The 18,378-nt window shown below is 37.2% G+C and overlaps 3 protein-coding genes, 1 long non-coding RNA gene and 1 pseudogene across 7 annotated transcripts; 4 read left to right on the top strand and 1 right to left on the bottom strand.

The window, feature by feature from the left end:
* The first annotated feature begins 137 nt into the window (after window positions 1–137).
* On the top strand, window positions 138–8,208 carry ASG3 (SNF2 domain-containing protein / helicase domain-containing protein). Of its 4 annotated transcripts, XM_089753079.1 has the most exons (19): window positions 138–255; window positions 332–450; window positions 1,361–1,654; window positions 1,751–1,758; window positions 1,863–1,941; window positions 2,047–2,207; window positions 2,361–2,492; window positions 2,630–2,810; window positions 3,240–3,375; window positions 3,450–3,567; window positions 4,334–4,423; window positions 4,639–4,746; window positions 4,838–5,041; window positions 5,355–5,480; window positions 5,557–6,212; window positions 6,814–6,959; window positions 7,048–7,200; window positions 7,546–7,660; window positions 7,738–8,208. In XM_089753079.1, exons 3-19 carry the CDS (start codon window positions 1,474–1,476, stop codon window positions 7,754–7,756), a joined length of 2,613 nt encoding a protein of 870 aa, XP_089609205.1. In that variant the 5' UTR covers window positions 138–255; window positions 332–450; window positions 1,361–1,473; the 3' UTR covers window positions 7,757–8,208. The 4 variants fall into 4 exon arrangements, with proteins under 4 accessions (XP_089609205.1, XP_089609207.1, XP_022770218.2 ...); XM_022914483.2 differs by lacking the exons at window positions 138–255; window positions 332–450 and having other exon boundaries at window positions 1,231–1,654; XM_089753081.1 differs by lacking the exons at window positions 138–255; window positions 332–450; window positions 1,751–1,758 and having other exon boundaries at window positions 1,198–1,658.
* Window positions 7,822–13,329, top strand: LOC111313753 (uncharacterized). The gene is made up of 5 exons (XM_022914484.2): window positions 7,822–7,865; window positions 8,674–8,772; window positions 8,859–9,001; window positions 12,140–12,251; window positions 12,605–13,329. The coding sequence occupies exons 1-5, from the start codon at window positions 7,837–7,839 to the stop codon at window positions 12,750–12,752; spliced, it is 531 nt and encodes a 176-aa protein (XP_022770219.2). The 5' UTR covers window positions 7,822–7,836; the 3' UTR covers window positions 12,753–13,329.
* LOC149512062 (type III polyketide synthase A pseudogene) lies at window positions 12,783–13,329 on the top strand (annotated as a pseudogene).
* Window positions 13,330–13,460: 131 nt separating this feature from the next.
* Window positions 13,461–18,124, top strand: LOC111313755 (uncharacterized). The gene is given in 11 exon segments (XM_089753087.1): window positions 13,461–13,689; window positions 13,811–14,002; window positions 14,094–14,166; window positions 14,596–14,716; window positions 14,992–15,265; window positions 15,712–15,840; window positions 15,930–15,979; window positions 16,695–16,792; window positions 16,869–17,152; window positions 17,424–17,467; window positions 17,470–18,124. Coding segments are annotated over 9 exon segments (1,449 nt in total). The 5' UTR covers window positions 13,461–13,689; window positions 13,811–14,002; window positions 14,094–14,160; the 3' UTR covers window positions 17,913–18,124.
* On the bottom strand, window positions 17,352–18,291 carry LOC149512061 (uncharacterized). Its single transcript, XR_016332835.1, has 2 exons — window positions 18,151–18,291; window positions 17,352–18,073 (listed from the first exon to the last, which is right to left on the bottom strand). It is a non-coding gene; the product is annotated as an uncharacterized LOC149512061 (long non-coding RNA).
* Between the last annotated feature and the right edge of the window lie 87 nt (window positions 18,292–18,378).

Here is an 18,378-nt window from a genome sequence, read left to right as displayed (position 1 = left end):
AGCATTTACAACTTTTGAGGAGCCGGCAATTAATTCCTATGGCTGCCTACCTGTGTTGGCTTCTAAATGGACATAGTGACTTTATAGGGGGCTTTGTGGCATATATCTTACACCTTTTCTGGGTTTCCTTTGAACAGATGGCACACTATCTAAGACTTTAAAATATATATTGCAATCCTTTATGCTTCGACGGACAAAATCCAAACTTATTGAATGTGGAAATCTAATACTCCCGCCTCTTACTGAGATTACTGTGTAAGTTCTCTCTGCTGACTTTTCGAGAAACTTACCTGTTTTAAGTCACTGATGTTAATATGCCTTTTCTTGATAGGATGGCTCCATTTGGTTAGCCTGCAAAAGAAGGTATATACTTCAATATTAAGAAAGGAGCTTCCAAAACTTCTTGCTTTGTGTTGTGGATCATCTAACCACCAGTCATTACAAAATATTGTATGTTAGATTCCTAACTTTTTAACTTTGATATTTACTTCTAAGCTTTTACGTTTATCTTGTGATACGAATTATTAGTTAATCCTGAGGCTTTCATTCCTGCATTTCTTAAACATTATATAATCACCTCATTTTCTTATGCTGGAAGATTATATTGGAGTGGTCAATCTTCTGTTCTTCCATTATATTACTGTTACGGATACCCCCAATACAAAGAGGAAGAAAGCAATCTTCTAATTATGTATGATTATGCTCATCGTGCATTTCTTTATTTTTTCTCTTTGGTAGGTAAAACAACCACTTGGAAGACTAGGTACACGGTCACGTCTAAGTAGCTTTTAGATAAATACCCAGAATTGGCAACTGAGGGTTAGTTATTTTTAATACAACACTTAAACATGTAATAATTCTTTATACTGTTATAATAAATAATCACAACATAATTGCATTTGTATTTGTTGTATTTTTTCGATTTAAAAATGTCTCGTAAAATACAAAAAAAAATAAAATGAAATGTGTAAAGAATTTAAATTCCTCCACTTCCTAAGACAGAACCACCACCCCCCTCCCCTTCCCCCCCCCCCCCCAAAAAAAAAAAAAAAAAAAAAACAAATTCTCGTTTGTATTTTGTGTCCACATTGGTCAATCGCATTGGGCTTTTTATACATGATGTTCTGCGTTTTTGCTTTGTCTCTCTGAGTAATTGGATTATTTTTGGGTCGGGCCTTGAAAAGTTTAGAAGACGCTTTCACCCAAGAGGCTAAGACCCAATGATCAGATTGCAGCCACGTGTGGATTGGCACCGACATAGTCCATTAGTTTTAAAGACCCTCGTATGCCCATGCGACAGGCACTTCAGAATTCTTAAACGAGATTTGTTTGGGTCATTACTCTGACTATTTATTATCAGCTTTTTAGCCGTTGAAGTATTTTAGCTTGCCTCCCACGCTTTCCCGTTTCAAAATCCACCGCCAATCCTCCTACCCGAAAACCCAGTGCAACCAAACTGATAGGAAGATCTAGATGAATTACGAACAGAGGCTTAAGTCGGCAGCCCAAATCGTTCTTGGGTACGATGCACGAGCCGGAGACAAGGCGGTAGATTGTGCAGAATTTGGAGTCACCGCCACGCTCAAACCTCACCAAGTCGAGGGAGTGTCTTGGCTTATTCGGAGGTATGTTCTCGGCGTCAACGTCCTTCTTGGTAGGTCATTTTTCTTTTTATTCTTTTTCTTTTCTATTTTCGTTTGAAAATTTTAAATACTAATTTTTTTTTGTATTTTTTGAATTTAAATTCCAGGAGATGAGGTATGTTTCTTGTCAAAATTGAATTGAAATTTGTAGATTTAATGGTAATTTTCCCGCTAAACAGTTTTGTAAAATAATTTCCGTAATTTGAAAATTATCGACAGATGGGACTGGGGAAGACTCTTCAAGCTATTTCTTTCTTGAGCTATTTGAAGGTCCATCAGAAGTCACCTGGACCTTTTTGTGAGTTAAACCTTTTTGTTTGATCTTGAGAGTTTTGGGGGTGGGTGGGGGGTTTGTGTAACAATTTGTATCTTGATTTTTCATTGTTGTTGAATCGTTTTGCAGTGGTGCTTTGTCCTTTAAGTGTGACAGATGGTTGGGTGTCAGAGATAGTTAAATTCACTCCTAAATTAGAAGTTCTTAGGTATGTTGGTGAGAAAGAGCAGCGGCGAAGTCTACGCAAGACTGTATATGAGAATGTAGAAGAGAAGTCGTCATTGTCAGATGTGAGCATATTGCTATTTGGTTTACAAGATTGGATTTACTATTATGTTGGATACCTGGCCAAGTTGTTGTTTTATTTATCTGGTTCTGAGTGTATTGAAACATGAGCTTTCTTTTTACCCACATGTTTGAGGAGTTTTCCCTTTTATTTGCAGGTTTTGTCCTTACCTTTTGATGTGCTATTGACAACATATGACATAGCATTGATGGATCAAGATTTTCTTTCTCAAATACCCTGGCATTATGCTATAATTGATGAAGCTCAAAGGCTTAAAAATCCTTCCAGTGTATGGTTAAGATAGCAAGATATATCTTTCATGTTCTTCTACTAATCACTTCATTTATGATATTGTGGTTTATGTATTAATTTCTAAGTTTGATCTAGGTGGTTAAATAAGACATTCTGATTTGTAGACCTTGACAGGTTCTGTATAATGTCCTTAGTGATCGCTTTCTTATGCCAAGACGGTTGTTGATGACTGGAACACCTACTCAGAACAATCTCACTGAACTCTGGGCTTTGATGCATTTTTGTATGCCCTCAGTGTTTGGGACACTATACCAGTTTCTTTCTATATTCAAAGAAGCTGGAGATTTTTCATCAGGTTATATTTGTTGTTTGCTATATATGTTATATAAGTTTGGACTTCATCTAAATCTATGTTTTATCCTTTGATAGCATAGCATATATCTAGGACAGGTTATCTTTGTTCTTTACTAAGTATGTTATATAAGTTATGACTTCATCTGAATCTATGTTTTATCCTTTTAGAGCATAGCATGTATCTTGGAATCTAGCATTTGATTGTTCTTGCTTCCCTTAGTTTGAAGCTCTGGCTTTTTCATGGATTAATATTTATTCCTGTATTCTGTATCTGCTTCTTTTTTGGAATCAAGCATTTACAACTTTTGAAGAACTGCAAATTACATAATTCCTATGGCTGCTTACTTACTTTATGTAGGCTTCTAAATGGACATAGTGACTTTATAGGGGGCTTTATGGCATATATCTAACACCTTTTCTATTTGAACAGATAGTACACTATCTAAGACCAAGGAGCAATTTAAGACATTAAAGTATATATTGCAAGCCTTTATGCTTCGACGGACAAAATCCAAACTTATCGAGTGCGGAGATCTAGTACTCCCACCTCTTACTGAGATTACTGTGTAAGTTCTCCCCGCTGACTTTGGGAATCTTACCCGTTTTAAGTCACCAATGTTAATGTGCTTTTTCTTGATAGGATGGCTCCATTGGTTAGCCTGCAAAAGAAGGTATATACTTCAATATTAAGAAAGGAGCTTCCAAAGCTTCTTGCTTTGTCTTCTGGATCATCAAACCACCAGTCATTACAAAATATTGTATGTTAAATTCCTAACTTTTCAGCTTTGATATTTACTTCTGGTTATGTTGTGATACGAATTATTAGTTAATCCTGAGGCTGCCATTCCTGCATTTCTTAAACATTATACGGTCACCTCATTTTCACATGCTGGAAGATTATATTGGAGTTGTCAATCTGCTATGCTTCCTTTGGGGTTATTGAGGTCTTATGAGGGACCAATGTTATTCCACTACTGGCAAAATCTGCCAACTGAGGTCTTGAAGAGTGGTAGCTATTAGATCCAACAAACTGTATTACATGATGATTTGAGGTTAATGTACTGCAGGATCTACTCTGATTGTTAATTCTTCTAAACAGTGGTTTTTTTCTCATGTAAACCAGTTTTGCTCTGATTGCTAACCATTCTAAATAGTGCTTTTTCTCATGTAACGCCAATTCTACTCTGATTGTTAACCCTTGTAAATGGGCTTTTTCTCATTTAACAGCTGTTATGTATAAGGCTGCTTCTGCTCCTTGAGATGCTGCACAAATTATAGTTCTAAGTTCACTTTTTTGCATAAAAATAGAACACTTCAGGGCATCAATTTCTCAAGGCATTCCTTGGTTTCTTACAGTGCTCCTATGCTTTTATTCTTTTAAAAGTAGTTGATTAATTTGACTCTTAGATGTCTTACTTATTGTTGCTCATCAAAAGTTATTCTGCAATCTGCATGCTTTCAGTTACTTTTTTTTCTTTAATCTGCTTTTGTTTTAAAAATGTTGTTTAAACACTTATTGTGCAGGTAATTCAGCTAAGAAAAGCTTGTAGTCACCCTTATCTCTTCCCTGGCATTGAGCCCGAGCCATATGAAGAGGGAGAACACCTAGTTCAGGTATTGTGTTGTTGCATATAGCTTTGCTACAATAAAGGGCATTTAATTATGAATTCTAATCAAGTTTATTGGTGTGTTAAGACTATAAAACTTGTAGAAGAACAAAAAATATAAAACAGAATGATTGAAAAAGTTTTCATCTTTTGCCTTCACCTCCCTCCCATCACTATGGGTTTTAAAATGCACCCATTACTCTCTAAAAATTTCCGGATCAGGGGAGTGGTAAGCTTATGGTTTTGGATCAACTACTCCAGAAGCTATATGATTCTGGGCATTGTGTCCTTCTCTTTGCTCAGATGACCCATACGCTTGACATTTTACAGGTTAGTCATCCCTAACACGAAGCATTTCTGTTTGGTTGTTAATGTTTGTGTGTGTGTCCAGTTATAATAGTATATCTAAAATGCAATGTAGGATTTTCTGGAGTTAAGGAAATATTCATATGAGCGGCTCGATGGATCGATTCGGGCAGAAGAGCGCTTTGCTGCAATAAGAAGTTTCAGCAAACGATCAGCCGAAGGGAGTTTGAATTCAGAATCTGACCAAAATGCTGCTTTTATTTTCATGATCTCTACAAGAGCTGGGGGTGTTGGCTTAAATCTTGTAGCTGCTGATACTGTAAGTTTTCTCAATACATGGATGACTACTTTCACAACTTTTTGTGGTATGGAATTGTTACTAAATATTGAGCAAGGGTACTTTTGTCCTCGCATTTCAGAATCTAGATTTTTGCTTTGCAAAGCACTCTAGGTAGGTGCAACCATAATGAGAGATTTGATTCTATGGCCTGGTAAGGAACTATGAATATGAGCAACTGGATCTAACATCCTCTTAAAATTGTTCTAGAAAAGCACAATCTAAATGTATTAGTTATTTTCTTAATACTATATTCATACATTCTTGACTCGGCTAATTTCAATTGATAGCGCAGGTTATATTCTACGAGCAAGATTGGAATCCTCAGGTAGACAAGCAGGCTCTGCAGCGAGCACATCGAATAGGCCAATCGAATCATGTGTTGTCCATAAACCTTGTTACAGAACATAGTGTGGAACAGGTGAAATCTTATATATATAATAATTAAAATTGAAGGCTATTATACTTACTCCTGTCACTTTGCTGCATTAATGCAGGTCATTATGAGAAGAGCAGAAAGGAAGCTGCAGCTTAGTCATAATGTTGTAGGAGATCCTGTCATGGACCAGGAGGAGAAGGACATGGGAGGAGCTGAAATGGGTGATTTGCGATCTATCATATTTGGGTTACATATGTTTGATCCTACTGAGATCAACATGGAAGAAGCACATGAGTTAAAGACATCAGTGTTTAGATCTATGGCTGAGAAAGTGATTGCAATCCGTCATGAACAAACATTAGGCAAGAATGATAGCAAGTTTGAGATTAATGCAGGGGATTTGATGGATGGCTATGGTGTTATTATGAGAGAGAGTTCTTCTGTCAGTAGTGATCCTGGTCTTGATGAGGCTTCATATCTCTCTTGGGTTGAAAAATTCAAGGCAGCCTCACAGTCAGGTGATAATCAAATTGTGGGGTTGGAAAGTAGAAGGAACCTGGAGGACAGGCATTTGAAAGTTGAGGCTGCAAAGAAGAAGGCAGAGGAAAAGAAAAAGACTAAGTGGGAAGCGCATGGATATCATTCTCTGTCTGTCCAAGATCCTTGCCCAGTGGATGGAGATATGATGTCAGATTCAGGTTCTGTTCATTTTGTTTATGGAGATTGCACTGATCCATCAAAAGTTTGTCCATCTGAGCCTGCTATCATATTCAGGTTAGTTTCTTGTACGCATCTATCTTAGCCTTCTCATTATTATGCTCCCTTTACAGGACTAATGATTGGTCGTAATTTTCTCCATGACCAAACAAATAGCCTCTGTTGCTTAGAATTTTAGTAATTGTAACTCAAGTTACTGTCACTTGGCATTGCTTTTGAATTTTCGCTATTTCTTAGCTTGTGAGCCTTCACTGCAGCATTGTTGGCCAAAATAGCCTAGATAATGCGATGGTGGAATTTTATTTGTGAACTTTCCTTTTGAAACATTTCTGAACATTGAATACAGAATAAATCATCTGCTTTACATTTCTTTTGGGCATCTGGAATAATTTACAAAGCAATTGAAAGTGAGCTTGTTCCCTTAACATTTGAAGTGATTCTGCCCCCAGTGTTATGATGTACCATTAGTGGCTTAAAAGTATGTTCTTCATATTATGTTCATGTTAATATTTGAACTTATTGACCTCTTACTTGCACAGGGTTTATCAGAAAGTTGAACTTGTGCTTCTTATTCATACTTATTGACAATTAAATAAATTGGAAGTTAACCTCTTTTTTTGTTTATGGTTTTATCCTTGATTTAATGTTAATTTGACAGTTGTATTGATAATTCTGGAAACTGGGGTCATGGTGGAATTTTTGATGCTCTGGCAAAGCTTTCTGCCGGGATTCCTGATGCGTATGAACAAGCTTCTGAATTTCAGGACCTTCATCTCGGTGATCTCCATCTTATAAGAATCAATGGTCAGCTAACTAACTCGGATAATTCACCTTTTTTATTTTGGTATGTGTTTCTAATTTTCCCACTCTTATTCCATTTTTTGCCATGAAGAGGATTGCAAGGAAAATAATACTCCATGGTGGGTTGCTTTGGCTGTTGTACAATCTTACAATCCAAGACGTAAAGTTCCCCGTAGTGACATCTCTATGCCTGATTTGGAACGTTGTTTGTCAAAGGCATCATTCTCAGCGGCTGAAAATTCTGGTAAAGAATTTTAAGTTAATGTATCTTACATCACCCTCATCATCATTAATTACTATCATATCACCAAAACATTCGAGTTGGGTGGTGCGGCTCCCTCCTCTTTTGTTCCGTTTATCTTAACTACTTGATCCTTGCATTTTGTAAAGATGCAATCTACTTGGCTAATTTTTTGCTTTCATCCATTTGTGACTTCTCTCATCCACTAAAATGTGGAAAAACAAGGCCATACATTATGGGATGAAGCATCATTTCCATTATCATTTGCTGCTATGAAGAACCCAAGTTTTGTTTGCTTCAACCATTTGGAGCCATCTAATGTATTCTCCCCTCTTTCTTTTTAAACAGCTTCAATACACATGCCACGTATTGGATATCAAGATGGATCAGATCGTTCACAGTGGTACACTGTGGAACGTCTTCTGCGAAAATATGCTTCCATTTATGGTGTAAAGATTTTTGTGTATGCCTCTCCCTCTTTTTTGCCATCCCTCTCTCTTTGCAAATGTATTGTGAATTAATTTCATTTACCTTTTGCAGGTATTATTACCGTCGATAAGAAGCCGAAGGAGTATTGTTGTTCATGTCCATGACCTTCATGGATGTGTCTTTGCCATAAATTAAGTTACAAGTTCTCGTATGCTTATCTCCTTGCATGACAGTAGAAGGTTTTGACTGTTGTATAATGAATTATAATACTTGTTCTAAATAGATGCATTTGATGGGATGATATGGATATGTATCCCGGATATCTCGACTTCTTTGGGCTTTTAGTGAAGGATGCCTGAGTGTCGCTACTTTTGCATCTCAGTTTTGGTAATGAGAATTTTTAAGAGCTCATGAATTTGTAATACTAATTTCAAGAGCTTATGAATTTGTGGTCAATCGTTGGTTTTTCATGGATACCAGACGCCCAGGCCTCACTGTCTAGGCTGATAGTCGTCTGAACACGTCCCACTGTCAAAGCATTACATTGCTATCTCATTCATGTTTCTTTTTTCCCTCTAGAAATTCAGATCATTCGCTTGCCAGTTATTTTCTAGAAGTTCTATCAGAATGATGAGAAGTATGCCGAGGCTGAACCTTGTTTGAATTTTACAAACTGAAAATATTCAACTGTAGAATCTATTTCAGCACATAATAACTAGGAGGGAGCCGTAGAGGCGTGGACCCGTCAAAGTTTGTGATTTCATGCTTGACCGCCTCCAGCTTCGATGAGGCCGCTTATAGACACTCGTCTACGCTCTTGGGTCACCGCCAAGTTTAAAATCACAGTCTCATTAAAGATAGGAAGCGCCTGAAACATTTTTCTCCCGAACATTGTTGCTTGTAACTCTATTAAAACTAGAAGATCAACACGCCACTCTTATCTGCAGACTGCTGTTCCTCTATTGGTTTAATTGCTTCGATACAACGTGCATAAGAAAATCAGCCGGTTTTGACATCTGACTGATGAGATAAAATAATTTGTTGTAGTAATTTTATGTTCACGGAAATGGCGCTTAGTCCTCGTTCTCACCATCGTGCCGGCGAGCAACTCTTTCTCTACCAGTCTCCGCTACGTTCTGTTCTCCGGTAGGTCTGTCTTGACTTTTCCTTTTCTTTTCCTCCATTTCTTTTGGCTTCTTAATCATCTCTTGTAACTTCAAACATAAACACAGGTGCTTCTCGTCTCGTCGAATCAAGATCCATGGCGAAGGCATCGATGAACAAAAGCGGGGATGGGGTGATAAAACAAAGTCATCCACCAAAACCAAGAGGGCAAAATCTATGGCTCGTGTCATCAACTCCACCCTATGGTCAAGTGAGCTTGAATCCTCTATTTCTTCTCTATCTCCTTCTCTTTCTAAAACCACCGTTTTGCAAACACTTCGCCTTATTAAAACTCCATCTAAAGCTCTTCAATTTTTCAACTGGGTTCAAAAAATGGGCTTCCCTCACAATACTCAATCCTTTTTCTTAATGCTTGAAATATTGGGTAAAGAAAGAAATCTCAATGCTGCTCGTAATTTACTGCTTTCAATTGAGAAAAGGTCTAATGGGTCTATTAAACTCGAGGACAAGTTCTTTAACAGCTTGATTAGGAGCTATGGTAAAGCTGGGTTATTTCAAAAGTCTATCAAGGTTTTTGAGACAATGAAAAGCATTGGCGTTTCTCCTTCAGTTGTTTCATTCAATAACCTTTTGTCAATTTTGCTTGAAAGAGGACGCACTAATATGGCAAAGAGTGTGTTTGATGAAATGCTTAGCACGTATGGGGTTAATCCTGATGTTTATACTTTTAACATTTTAATTAGGGGTTTTTGCATGAATTCAATGGTTGATGAGGGGTTTGGGTTTTTCAAGGAAATGGAGCGATTTAAATGTGACCCTGATGTTGTTACTTATAATACAATTGTTGATGGATTGTGTAGGGTGGGAAAGGTAGGAATTGCCCACAATGTGGTGAGAGGTATGAGCCAGAAAAGTTTGGATTTGAATCCTAATATTGTTACTTATACTACTTTGGTTAGAGGGTATTGTATGAAGCAAGATATTGATGAGGCTTTGGTTGTTTTCCAAGAGATGATTAGTAGAGGTTTGAAGCCGAATAGGATTACTTACAATACTTTAATTAAGGGGCTCTCTGAGGTGCATAAGTATGATAAGATAAAAGAAATTTTGGAGGGAATGGGAGAAGATGGAAGATTTATTCCAGATACATGCACTTTCAACACTATAATAAATGCGCACTGCAATGCTGGAAACACGGATGAAGCATTGAATGTGTTCAAAAGGATGTCGGAATTGGAGGTTCAATCAGATTCAGCTACTTATAGTGTTATAATCAGGAGTTTGTGTCAAATAGGGGATTTTGAGAAGGCGGAGGAGTTCTTTGATGAGCTAGCCAAAAAGGAGATATTATTAAGTGATGTAGGTTGTACGCCTCTTGTTGCAGCATATAATCCCATGTTTGAGTATCTATGTAGTAATGGAAAAACTAAGAAAGCTGAGAGAGTATTTAGACAGCTAATGAAGAGGGGAAGACAAGACCCTCCTGCTTACAAGACTTTAATCTTAGGTCATTGCAAGGAAGGTACGTTTAAAGCGGGATATAAGCTCTCGGTCTTGATGTTGAGAAGAGATTTTGAACCTGGTTTTGAAATCTTTGACTCACTTATTAGTGGTCTCTTGCAGAAGGGTGAACCTCTTCTTGCTCTACTGACCCTAGAGAAGATGCTGATGAGTTCGCATCTCCCTCGAACACCTTCTGTTCATTCTATACTTGCAGAGCTACTGAAAAAGTGTTGTGCCCATGAAGCAGCCAGTTTGGTAACTCTAATGCTGCACACAAGAATTAGACTGAATATCAATCTCTCAACACAGACTGCAAAGTTGCTGTTTGCAAGACAGTTGGAGGACAAAGCATTTCAAATTATTGTTTTACTTTATGATAATGGCTATGTGGTTGAGATGGAGGAATTGGTTGGTTTCCTTTGCCAGAGTGGAAAGCTTTTGGAGGCATGCAAGATGATGCAATTTAGTTTGGAAAAGCACCAAACTGTTGATATTGAAATGTGCAGCACAGTCATAGAAGGTCTTTGTAACAGCAAGAGTCTTTCGGAAGCATTTGGTTTATACTATGAACTGGTGGAGAGGGGAAAACATCAACAGTTGAGATGCCTTGACAATTTGAGAATGGCATTGGAAGCCGGAGGAAGGTTAGATGAAGCTGAGTTTGTATTGAAGAGGATTCCAAACCAGTGGCAGTGTAATGATGCTTCTACAAAACTCAATGTCAGGACACAGAAATTTCAGCAGCAATAATTCCTGTGAAAGTCTTTTTATTTGATTCACTTTCCAAAAGTGGCAAACAGGTAATGTAGATCAAGCATCTTAACTACATGATTTTTGTTCATCTGAAGTATTGGCATTGAAACAGGCAGAGCCTTCGGATAGGCAGAGCCTCTTAGTTCAAGACTAATATTGGACCACTTTCAACCATGCCTCATTAGGTTGGAGATCATGCATGTTACTGCTAAGAAATTACATTTCTTGGATTTAGATTGATTTGTTGATACCTTTAATCTCTTGTTTCAGTAAAATCATTACTTTTTTTTATCTTGTGTCTACTTAAGATGCTATGCTTTGTTTTTTTTTTTTTGTAAGATAGTATTGCATTAACATTTCAACCTATGTTTAACTAGCGCAGGGCCCTGCTGCTTGAGTGTAGATATAATTTGTCATTTATATGGTTTTTTTTCTGATTTCTTGCAGGTTTAATTCGGAAATTTGATTGATAAATATTCCCAGTATATAGGTTCTTTTTTACATTGTAGTTGAGCATGTTATATTCATTATAAGTTTCATCCATAATAGGTAATCTAGGAGAATCAGGTCGCAGGAAGTCAGGTATATGGTTGAAGCCAACGACATAATAATGGTGAATGGTTGAAGCCTTCTATAACTCAACTGATTATGAGCGTGTGTTCTGCAACATCCAGTCTCACTTAAAAGATAGATAGGATTCTCCCAAGTTGCCAAGTATCCTCATTTTAAGGGTTAATAATCATGACTATTATAAGGGTTCTTTTTTGTATGTAATTATTCGCTGCCAAGATACTTCATTTGAGAATACTTTGTTCTTTGGTTCAGAAAACAAATTAACATCAGCAGAGGTGGGAGTATTATTATTATTAAAGAAAAGAGAGAAAGAGTGAGAGATTTGGGCTTATAACTTGCAGGTCATACTAAAGAAGGAAAAGACTGCTATCCCCATAGCCTTCACACTTCTAACAACCTTTACCAAACCCCAATACAAGTAACCCATTTCTCTTTTCATAACAGGCTTTCTTGAAACCAAACTCTCTCCAAGAACAAGCTAACCTCTTCTTTATATTCTCTGCTAATGGAAACACCGACATTAACTTTTCCATAAGCCTAACCGGAATCTTCTTTCCAGGCTTCCTAAAGATGTCAAAAACTGACAATAATGGTGCTCCTTGGCAGCATCTTACGCATGCTTCCATACCAGGGAAGGCAACCGTGCTTGCCATCGGCAAGGCATTTCCAAGGTAACTCATTGCTTAAGAATGCTTGGTGGAGGGCTACAATCACAATACAAAATGCGAAGATGTCTCCATTGAAGAGAAATTGGAACTTTTATGTAAGCAAAATTCTGTGTGTCAAACTGCCACCGTTAAAAGTCCCCACTTTCCTTTTTGGTGGCTTCTCAGAAAATTACAAGCATAGATTCTTGCAATAGTATTGTCTTTTATTATATATCATTTATAAGAGTTTTCTAAGGTTGAGTTAAATTTGGCAATTCTGATTTACAAGAGTTTTATTTAATTCTTCTGTTGTGCATCTTTGGCTTTTGTTTTTTTGCAAATATACTTGCTGAGAAGGTTTTTGCATTGCTTTGTAGATGGGCCTCTATCTCTATTGAGGATGCTTTTCTTGGCCGACTTACATCGACAGCGGCAACTGAAAGTTCCTCCAATAATTTCCTAGAGCCGATGAAGATAGAGAACAGACTGCCTCTGAAAAGACTAGTAACATTTTACACAATATAATAGTTGCCATTAATAAGCTATGGTGCCTGAAGTCGTGTTCTGTTAACTACCTCCGAAACTACCATCCTTGGTTTTTGACCTCCAAACAAAGCATTACCGTATGACCTTGTTGGTGCAGCACTTTTTGTTAATGGAGCAGTTGCAGTGATAGTTGGAACCGATCCAGTAAAGAGAAGAGAATCTCCTTTCATGGAACAATTCCTGCCAGGAACACAATGTCATCGATGGGCACCTTTCTGAAGAGGGTATAATCTTCAAACTTGGCAGAGACCTTCCCCAGAAGATTGAAGACAACATCAAGCAATTCTGCAGGAAACTCATGTCAAAGGCTAGTTTGACAGAATTCAACGACTTGTTCTGGGGTGTTCATCCTGGAGGACCAGCTATTATACTCAACCGCTTGGAGAACACTCTCAAACTGAACAAAGGGAAACTAGAATGTAGCAGGAGAGCATTGATGGACTATGGAAATGTTAGCAGCAACACCATCTTCTATGTCATGGAATACATGTGGGAGTAATAAAAATATAGTAATTTATCTAAATAAAGTAATAAAATTCAGGGTTTTTTGTTATTATTTTAACCTAAAACAAAAAAATTAGATCTTTTTTGTGGCCCATAAAAATTTCTTACATTGATGTAACATGGCCAATAATTGGTGAGCAATAAAATCAGTATTGGGCTCAAACTGAATATAATTTTCCTCTTAGAGCCCTTCCTTTCAAGGCCCAATTTCAATAAAGTGAGTCCAAACGACATCGTTAGCTTCATCTTTTGATTTTGCTACTAACATCCTCGGGCTTCTTCTCACCCGTCAGTCATAGGTGTTGAAAATTACTGAATCTACAGTAACAAAACAATAACATTACTAGCGTGGCATCCAAATTCAATAGCTGCAAAATTTTCACAGATAATTAGTAATTCGAGAAGGCTTCAGGTAAGTGCTTCATGAATTTACTTCTAAAAGTAAATTTTTTATCGTTTATTCTCCGATGGTTATTTGCTCTCCTCTTTAATATTTCTGCATTTTACTTTTTTTTTTTTTCATTTTATGCTAGGAATCTTTCAATGAGAATGATCTAGTCTAAGAATCAGTAAAATGAAATTGAAAGAATGAAATAAAGATTTTTGTGGAAGGTTTAATAACAGTATAACTACCTAGTCTTCGGCTTTTGGAAGCAAATTATTCTACAATGGGAATGCTCCTTCCAAAACTTAGATTAAGAAGGGTTGGGTTGCTCTTCTTCTAGGCAATTTTTTGTTTATTGGTTTCTTTACCTCCCTATTTTTCCTCTTTGAGTGTCTTTTATTAAGAAACTAACCTGTTATTTTTCCCCCTAGTGGTTTTTCGAGGTTGATCCCGTTGAGGAAAGCTGAAAGCTGCAGAAATGGAGAATCAAGGACATGGATGGTGGTAAGTGTTTTAGCTTCGTAAGTCTAGGTAGTTTTTGTTTGAAAATGTTTTGTCCGTATCTGCATGCGGTTTACGTTTCAAGTTGTTGCTGGGTTTTAAAGAGGCTCTTTTTCCAAGATGTTTAGTCTCATCTGGGCACCAGTTTAAATTTGTAACATACTAGAAGCTTTTTCTGCTGTAGATTTTCTTCCTTCTAGTATTGTTTCATGTATGATTTTCTGTGCACTTGTTTTGACTGGAACTGATGTTGCTAACATTTAGTTTGATATAAGCTTTCTCTTCAGCCTTTTTATCTTCAATGTAGGATCTTCTTTTGCAATAACATTCAGTTTCTATAACTTCGTAACTTGGTGTTATAGTTCTCTTTTCTCCTTGATAGATGATGTTATAGCTGATCTGTCCATCCTTATCTTATATTGCAAGTAACAGCAACCCTGTTGTCAGGTACAGAGTGATGGTCTGGGAAATTATGGGCTTATTCCTCAATTATTTACTTATTATCTTGCACAAACAGCTACTTGCTTAACTGGTTGTTTTTCTGATTATTCTGGTAAGTTCTTTCCCTTCATATTATATTTCTCCCTTTTTTCTCTTCAATATTTATCTATGGAAGTTCATTTTGTTTCTCTTTTTTTATTCCCTTTTTTTTTCCTGGAACTTAATCATTAGCCTTTGAAGAGTTACTTATCTCATTTTCGTGTGGAACTTGCTGATTAATGAAACTAATAGTGTTCTTCATTTGTTTGGTCTATATATCTTCTTCTCATTGAGTTAACCTATGATTTATGGATGTCTTCATTGCAATACTTTTTGGCAATGTTGCAGTGGAACCTGATGCTAGAGATTCGAGGGATTCCATTGTACATGAACAAGAATTAGTAACATTTTCTTCTGGACAGAGTGAGGTGTCCATGATTAGTGATCATCTGTTTTCTAGTGGAAACTGCTCGACATTGTCTGAATCCTCTAGTCCTGCTTCTACTACCCCTGCTAACCATGTTGGAGTAGCAAGGGCCTCTGCTGGAGATCCATCTGAAAATACTGGTGTGATTGTACAATCAAATAATACTGAGCAAAATGGGATTTCCATTTTTCAAGGGCACCTATTCCTATATGCTTAATTGTGGATGTCTTTTGTAAGGAAATTTGTGAAAATGGATTGTGATTTTAAGATTTCATTGCATACTTTATAATATTACTAAATAGTAGTAGTTACACATTATGCTAAAAGGTCAAAATGTTTACAATTTTTAAGTGGTGAGGTTCCTCACGCTGTCAGTTTAAATAATCCTTGTCTGCACCACTGGTTCCTATTGAGGAAAGTGGGAAAAAGGGGGGGGGGGGGGAGATAATTGATTTATGAGATATAGGGTAGCGTACTTCTTTTAATTTAAAATACTTGAAGTTTTTTGTGTAATACTCTTCCCCTTTATTTTCCTGTGATCTCTATTTGTATTGCTCTTAGTTAGTGAAGAATCAATTTTAGTTATGAGTATTTTATGGAGTAATGAATTGTTCCAATCTTTCAAAAACCAAAAACCTCAGGCTTATTGAAAGAGCATGGAGGACTGTTCGTGGATCTGCAGATGATATAGGATGGTTGAAGAGTGATCCAGAGACGCCTTCAGTTGAAGATGGAACTGAGGAGTTTATGGAAATCCTTGACAATATTAGGTAAAATAGGCGGCTTTGCATCTTTTATGTGGTTGCTATTTCTTGGCATGGTTATGCATTTCTTGATTTGTTAGCTCTCATTTTGTCAGGCATGGTCTACACAAACTGCCAAGCTCAATGGTTTATTTATTGGTTCCAGGTACCTTTGCAATTTCTCCTCCAGAAAACAACAATATTTGTACTCAAGGCATTTCAAGATAATAAAAAAAAAATGTAGAAGCTGGAAGGAGGGTGGTGTTAATTTTGAATCTGATATACTCAAGTAGAGATTAGAACATCGATACTGTTTCTTACAGTACTCTTTTTTAGGAAAAACACATTTGTTGACTAAAGGTTTAGTGTAAGCAGGTTAAAACACCGAAGATTGTTTCTTAAAAAAATTAGGGGGAAGAGGAAAACAGTGTTACCAGACCCATCCTTAATCGAGTTTATTTCCTCACCAAGTATATGAGTACCTTCCAAATGATTTATTTCATATCAGCTATGAAACATATTGTATGCCTTTCAGAGTTGAAATCTGATATTGTATACAACATTGATATAGCAAGTGATTAAGATTCTACCTGGGATTTCAACTGACTAAAATCAGTTATGGAAAATTATACTTGGAACTAAGAGTATCCTAAAATGGAACCAAGGCTGAAATTGACTCTTGTTCAAATTCAAAATTTAACCCTGAACTTAATCTTTTTGAATGGTGAAGTTTGATGCCATTGGTTGGCATGCTGCAAATAGTTGATTTGTTGAGAGATATCTTTGAACTATTTTGTTTTGATTTCTCCTCTTTGTAAGTTCAGATTCAATATTTCTATGTTGCTTAAATTCTTAATTCTGGCTATTTTCATATTTGGCAGGTCTTTTCAGCAACCATGGGCCTCTTTATTTTGTCAGTACAAAAACGAGTTTCTCAAAGATGGGTCTGACTTGTCACATTGCGAAAATTCACAGTGAGGTGTATTTAATTAGTCTTCACTCGCATGGTTCTGTTCTTTTTAGTCTAAATTGAGCATTGAGCTATCACAAATCAGGCTTCAGTCGAGAAAAATGCCAGAGAGATAAAAGATTACATTGAGGAAATTTATTGGGGATCAAAGAAACGTGTTTTGCTTCTTGGACATAGCAAAGGAGGAGTAGATGCAGCCGCTGCTTTATCTATGTACTGGTCTGACTTGAAAGATAAGGTTGCCAGTTTGGCATTAGCACAGAGTCCATATGGTGGAAGCCCTATAGCTGCGGATATCTTGAGAGAAGGACAGCTTGGTGATTATGTTAATCTACGGAAACTTATGGTGATTCCAATTTGCAAAGTGATTACGGTATGCAAGTGGTCTTTTATACATTTTCTTTCCTCTTGAGTGTCTACAAAAAACTGAAAGCATGACCATACGCAATTACAGTTGCTGCAACTTCTGAGTTTCCATGGGATGAACTCAGCTCGTAATTTTGTATTTTAGTGATCGTTACCTCTTTTTCTATGGAAGGAGCCTACATTCTAGTGAAATGCAGTTGCATTATCTTTTAATAATTTGTAGCCTTTCACATTTTATTTTGCTAACAAGCTTCACATGAAACATTATGACTGCAAATGGGGACATGCAAGCTTTGGAAGACTTGACTTACGAGAGAAGGAATTTTTGAAGAAACACTGTTTGCCGAGGGAGCTTCCTGGTGTTTCTTTCCATACTGAAGCTAGCATCAGTCCTGCTGTTCTGGCAACATTATCTCATGTTGCTCATGCGGAGCTACCATTGTTGACTTCCCTTTCTGCTGGCCAGCCTGCAAGATTACCTGTTGTCATTCCCCTCGGTGCTGTAATGGCTGCATGTGCCCAGTTGCTGCAGGTAAGGTATGGTGAAAAGAGCGATGGGGTTGTCTAACGCTGTGATGCAGAAGTCCCAGGATCTGTTGTGGTGCAGGCCAAACGTAAATTAGATCATGCCTGGATGGTTTATTAATCATTGAATGATGACCCTTCTGCAGCAGATGCAGCGCAAGTGTGCGAGGCTCTTTTGACATTACTTGTGGAAGTTGGGCAGAGAAAAAGGCATGAACTTCCAATGAAAGACGAATGACATCAGTCCGCTCATGCCGATGTCATGCTTGGTTGTAATAGGTTGAGGTTAGTTGAGATTTTCTAAGTTCTTTGGCCACACGACTTCAGTAGCTCGATTAAAGTCTGATATTTGATCGTGTATGTAGCTGAAAGCTAGGCTGACTCATTGTGCCCAAGTTGCTAAAAACAGAAAATTTACAACAATGATCAAAATTTTTAAACATATGAAAATCATCAACCGACATTAGAAAACCAACCTTTTTGATGCAGTTAGCGGTAATTCCAGACTCTCTGACAGACAACACCGACACATTCCACGACCGCCAATAAGGTTTCAAAGCTCCAATGAAAGCCTCAAGTCAAACCAAACACTGGACTGTTCTTTCACTGCCTTAGCTTCACTAATCAGATTCCACCCGTCACCCTCCTGCGTACCATCTTCTGTGTCTTAGTCATTATTCACCAGTTCCACCTCCTTAGGTTCC

This window comes from Durio zibethinus, chromosome 23 (genome assembly GCF_047325235.1).
Source record: "Durio zibethinus cultivar Kanyao isolate XHJ-2024 chromosome 23, ASM4732523v1, whole genome shotgun sequence".
In the NCBI taxonomy this organism is placed as follows: domain Eukaryota; kingdom Viridiplantae; phylum Streptophyta; class Magnoliopsida; order Malvales; family Malvaceae; genus Durio; species Durio zibethinus.
The sequence above is the reverse complement of the archived record's forward strand: the minus strand, read 5'-3'. Positions and strand labels throughout refer to the sequence as shown.

Excerpts from the sequence above, each read along its gene's own strand:
- ASG3 (XM_089753079.1), top strand. The coding sequence starts at position 1,474 with ATGAATTACGAACAGAGGCTTAAGTCGGCAGCCCAAATCGTTCTTGGG. Across the intron at positions 1,942-2,046 it reads GAAGTCACCTGGACCTTTTT|TGGTGCTTTGTCCTTTAAGT; the intron begins GTGAGTTAAACC and ends ATCGTTTTGCAG. Across the intron at positions 5,042-5,354 it reads ATCTTGTAGCTGCTGATACT|GTTATATTCTACGAGCAAGA; the intron begins GTAAGTTTTCTC and ends TTGATAGCGCAG.
- LOC111313753 (XM_022914484.2), top strand. The coding sequence starts at position 7,837 with ATGCTTATCTCCTTGCATGACAGTAGAAG. Across the intron at positions 7,866-8,673 it reads TCCTTGCATGACAGTAGAAG|TAATTTTATGTTCACGGAAA; the intron begins GTTTTGACTGTT and ends AATTTGTTGTAG. Across the intron at positions 12,252-12,604 it reads ATCGGCAAGGCATTTCCAAG|ATGGGCCTCTATCTCTATTG; the intron begins GTAACTCATTGC and ends ATTGCTTTGTAG.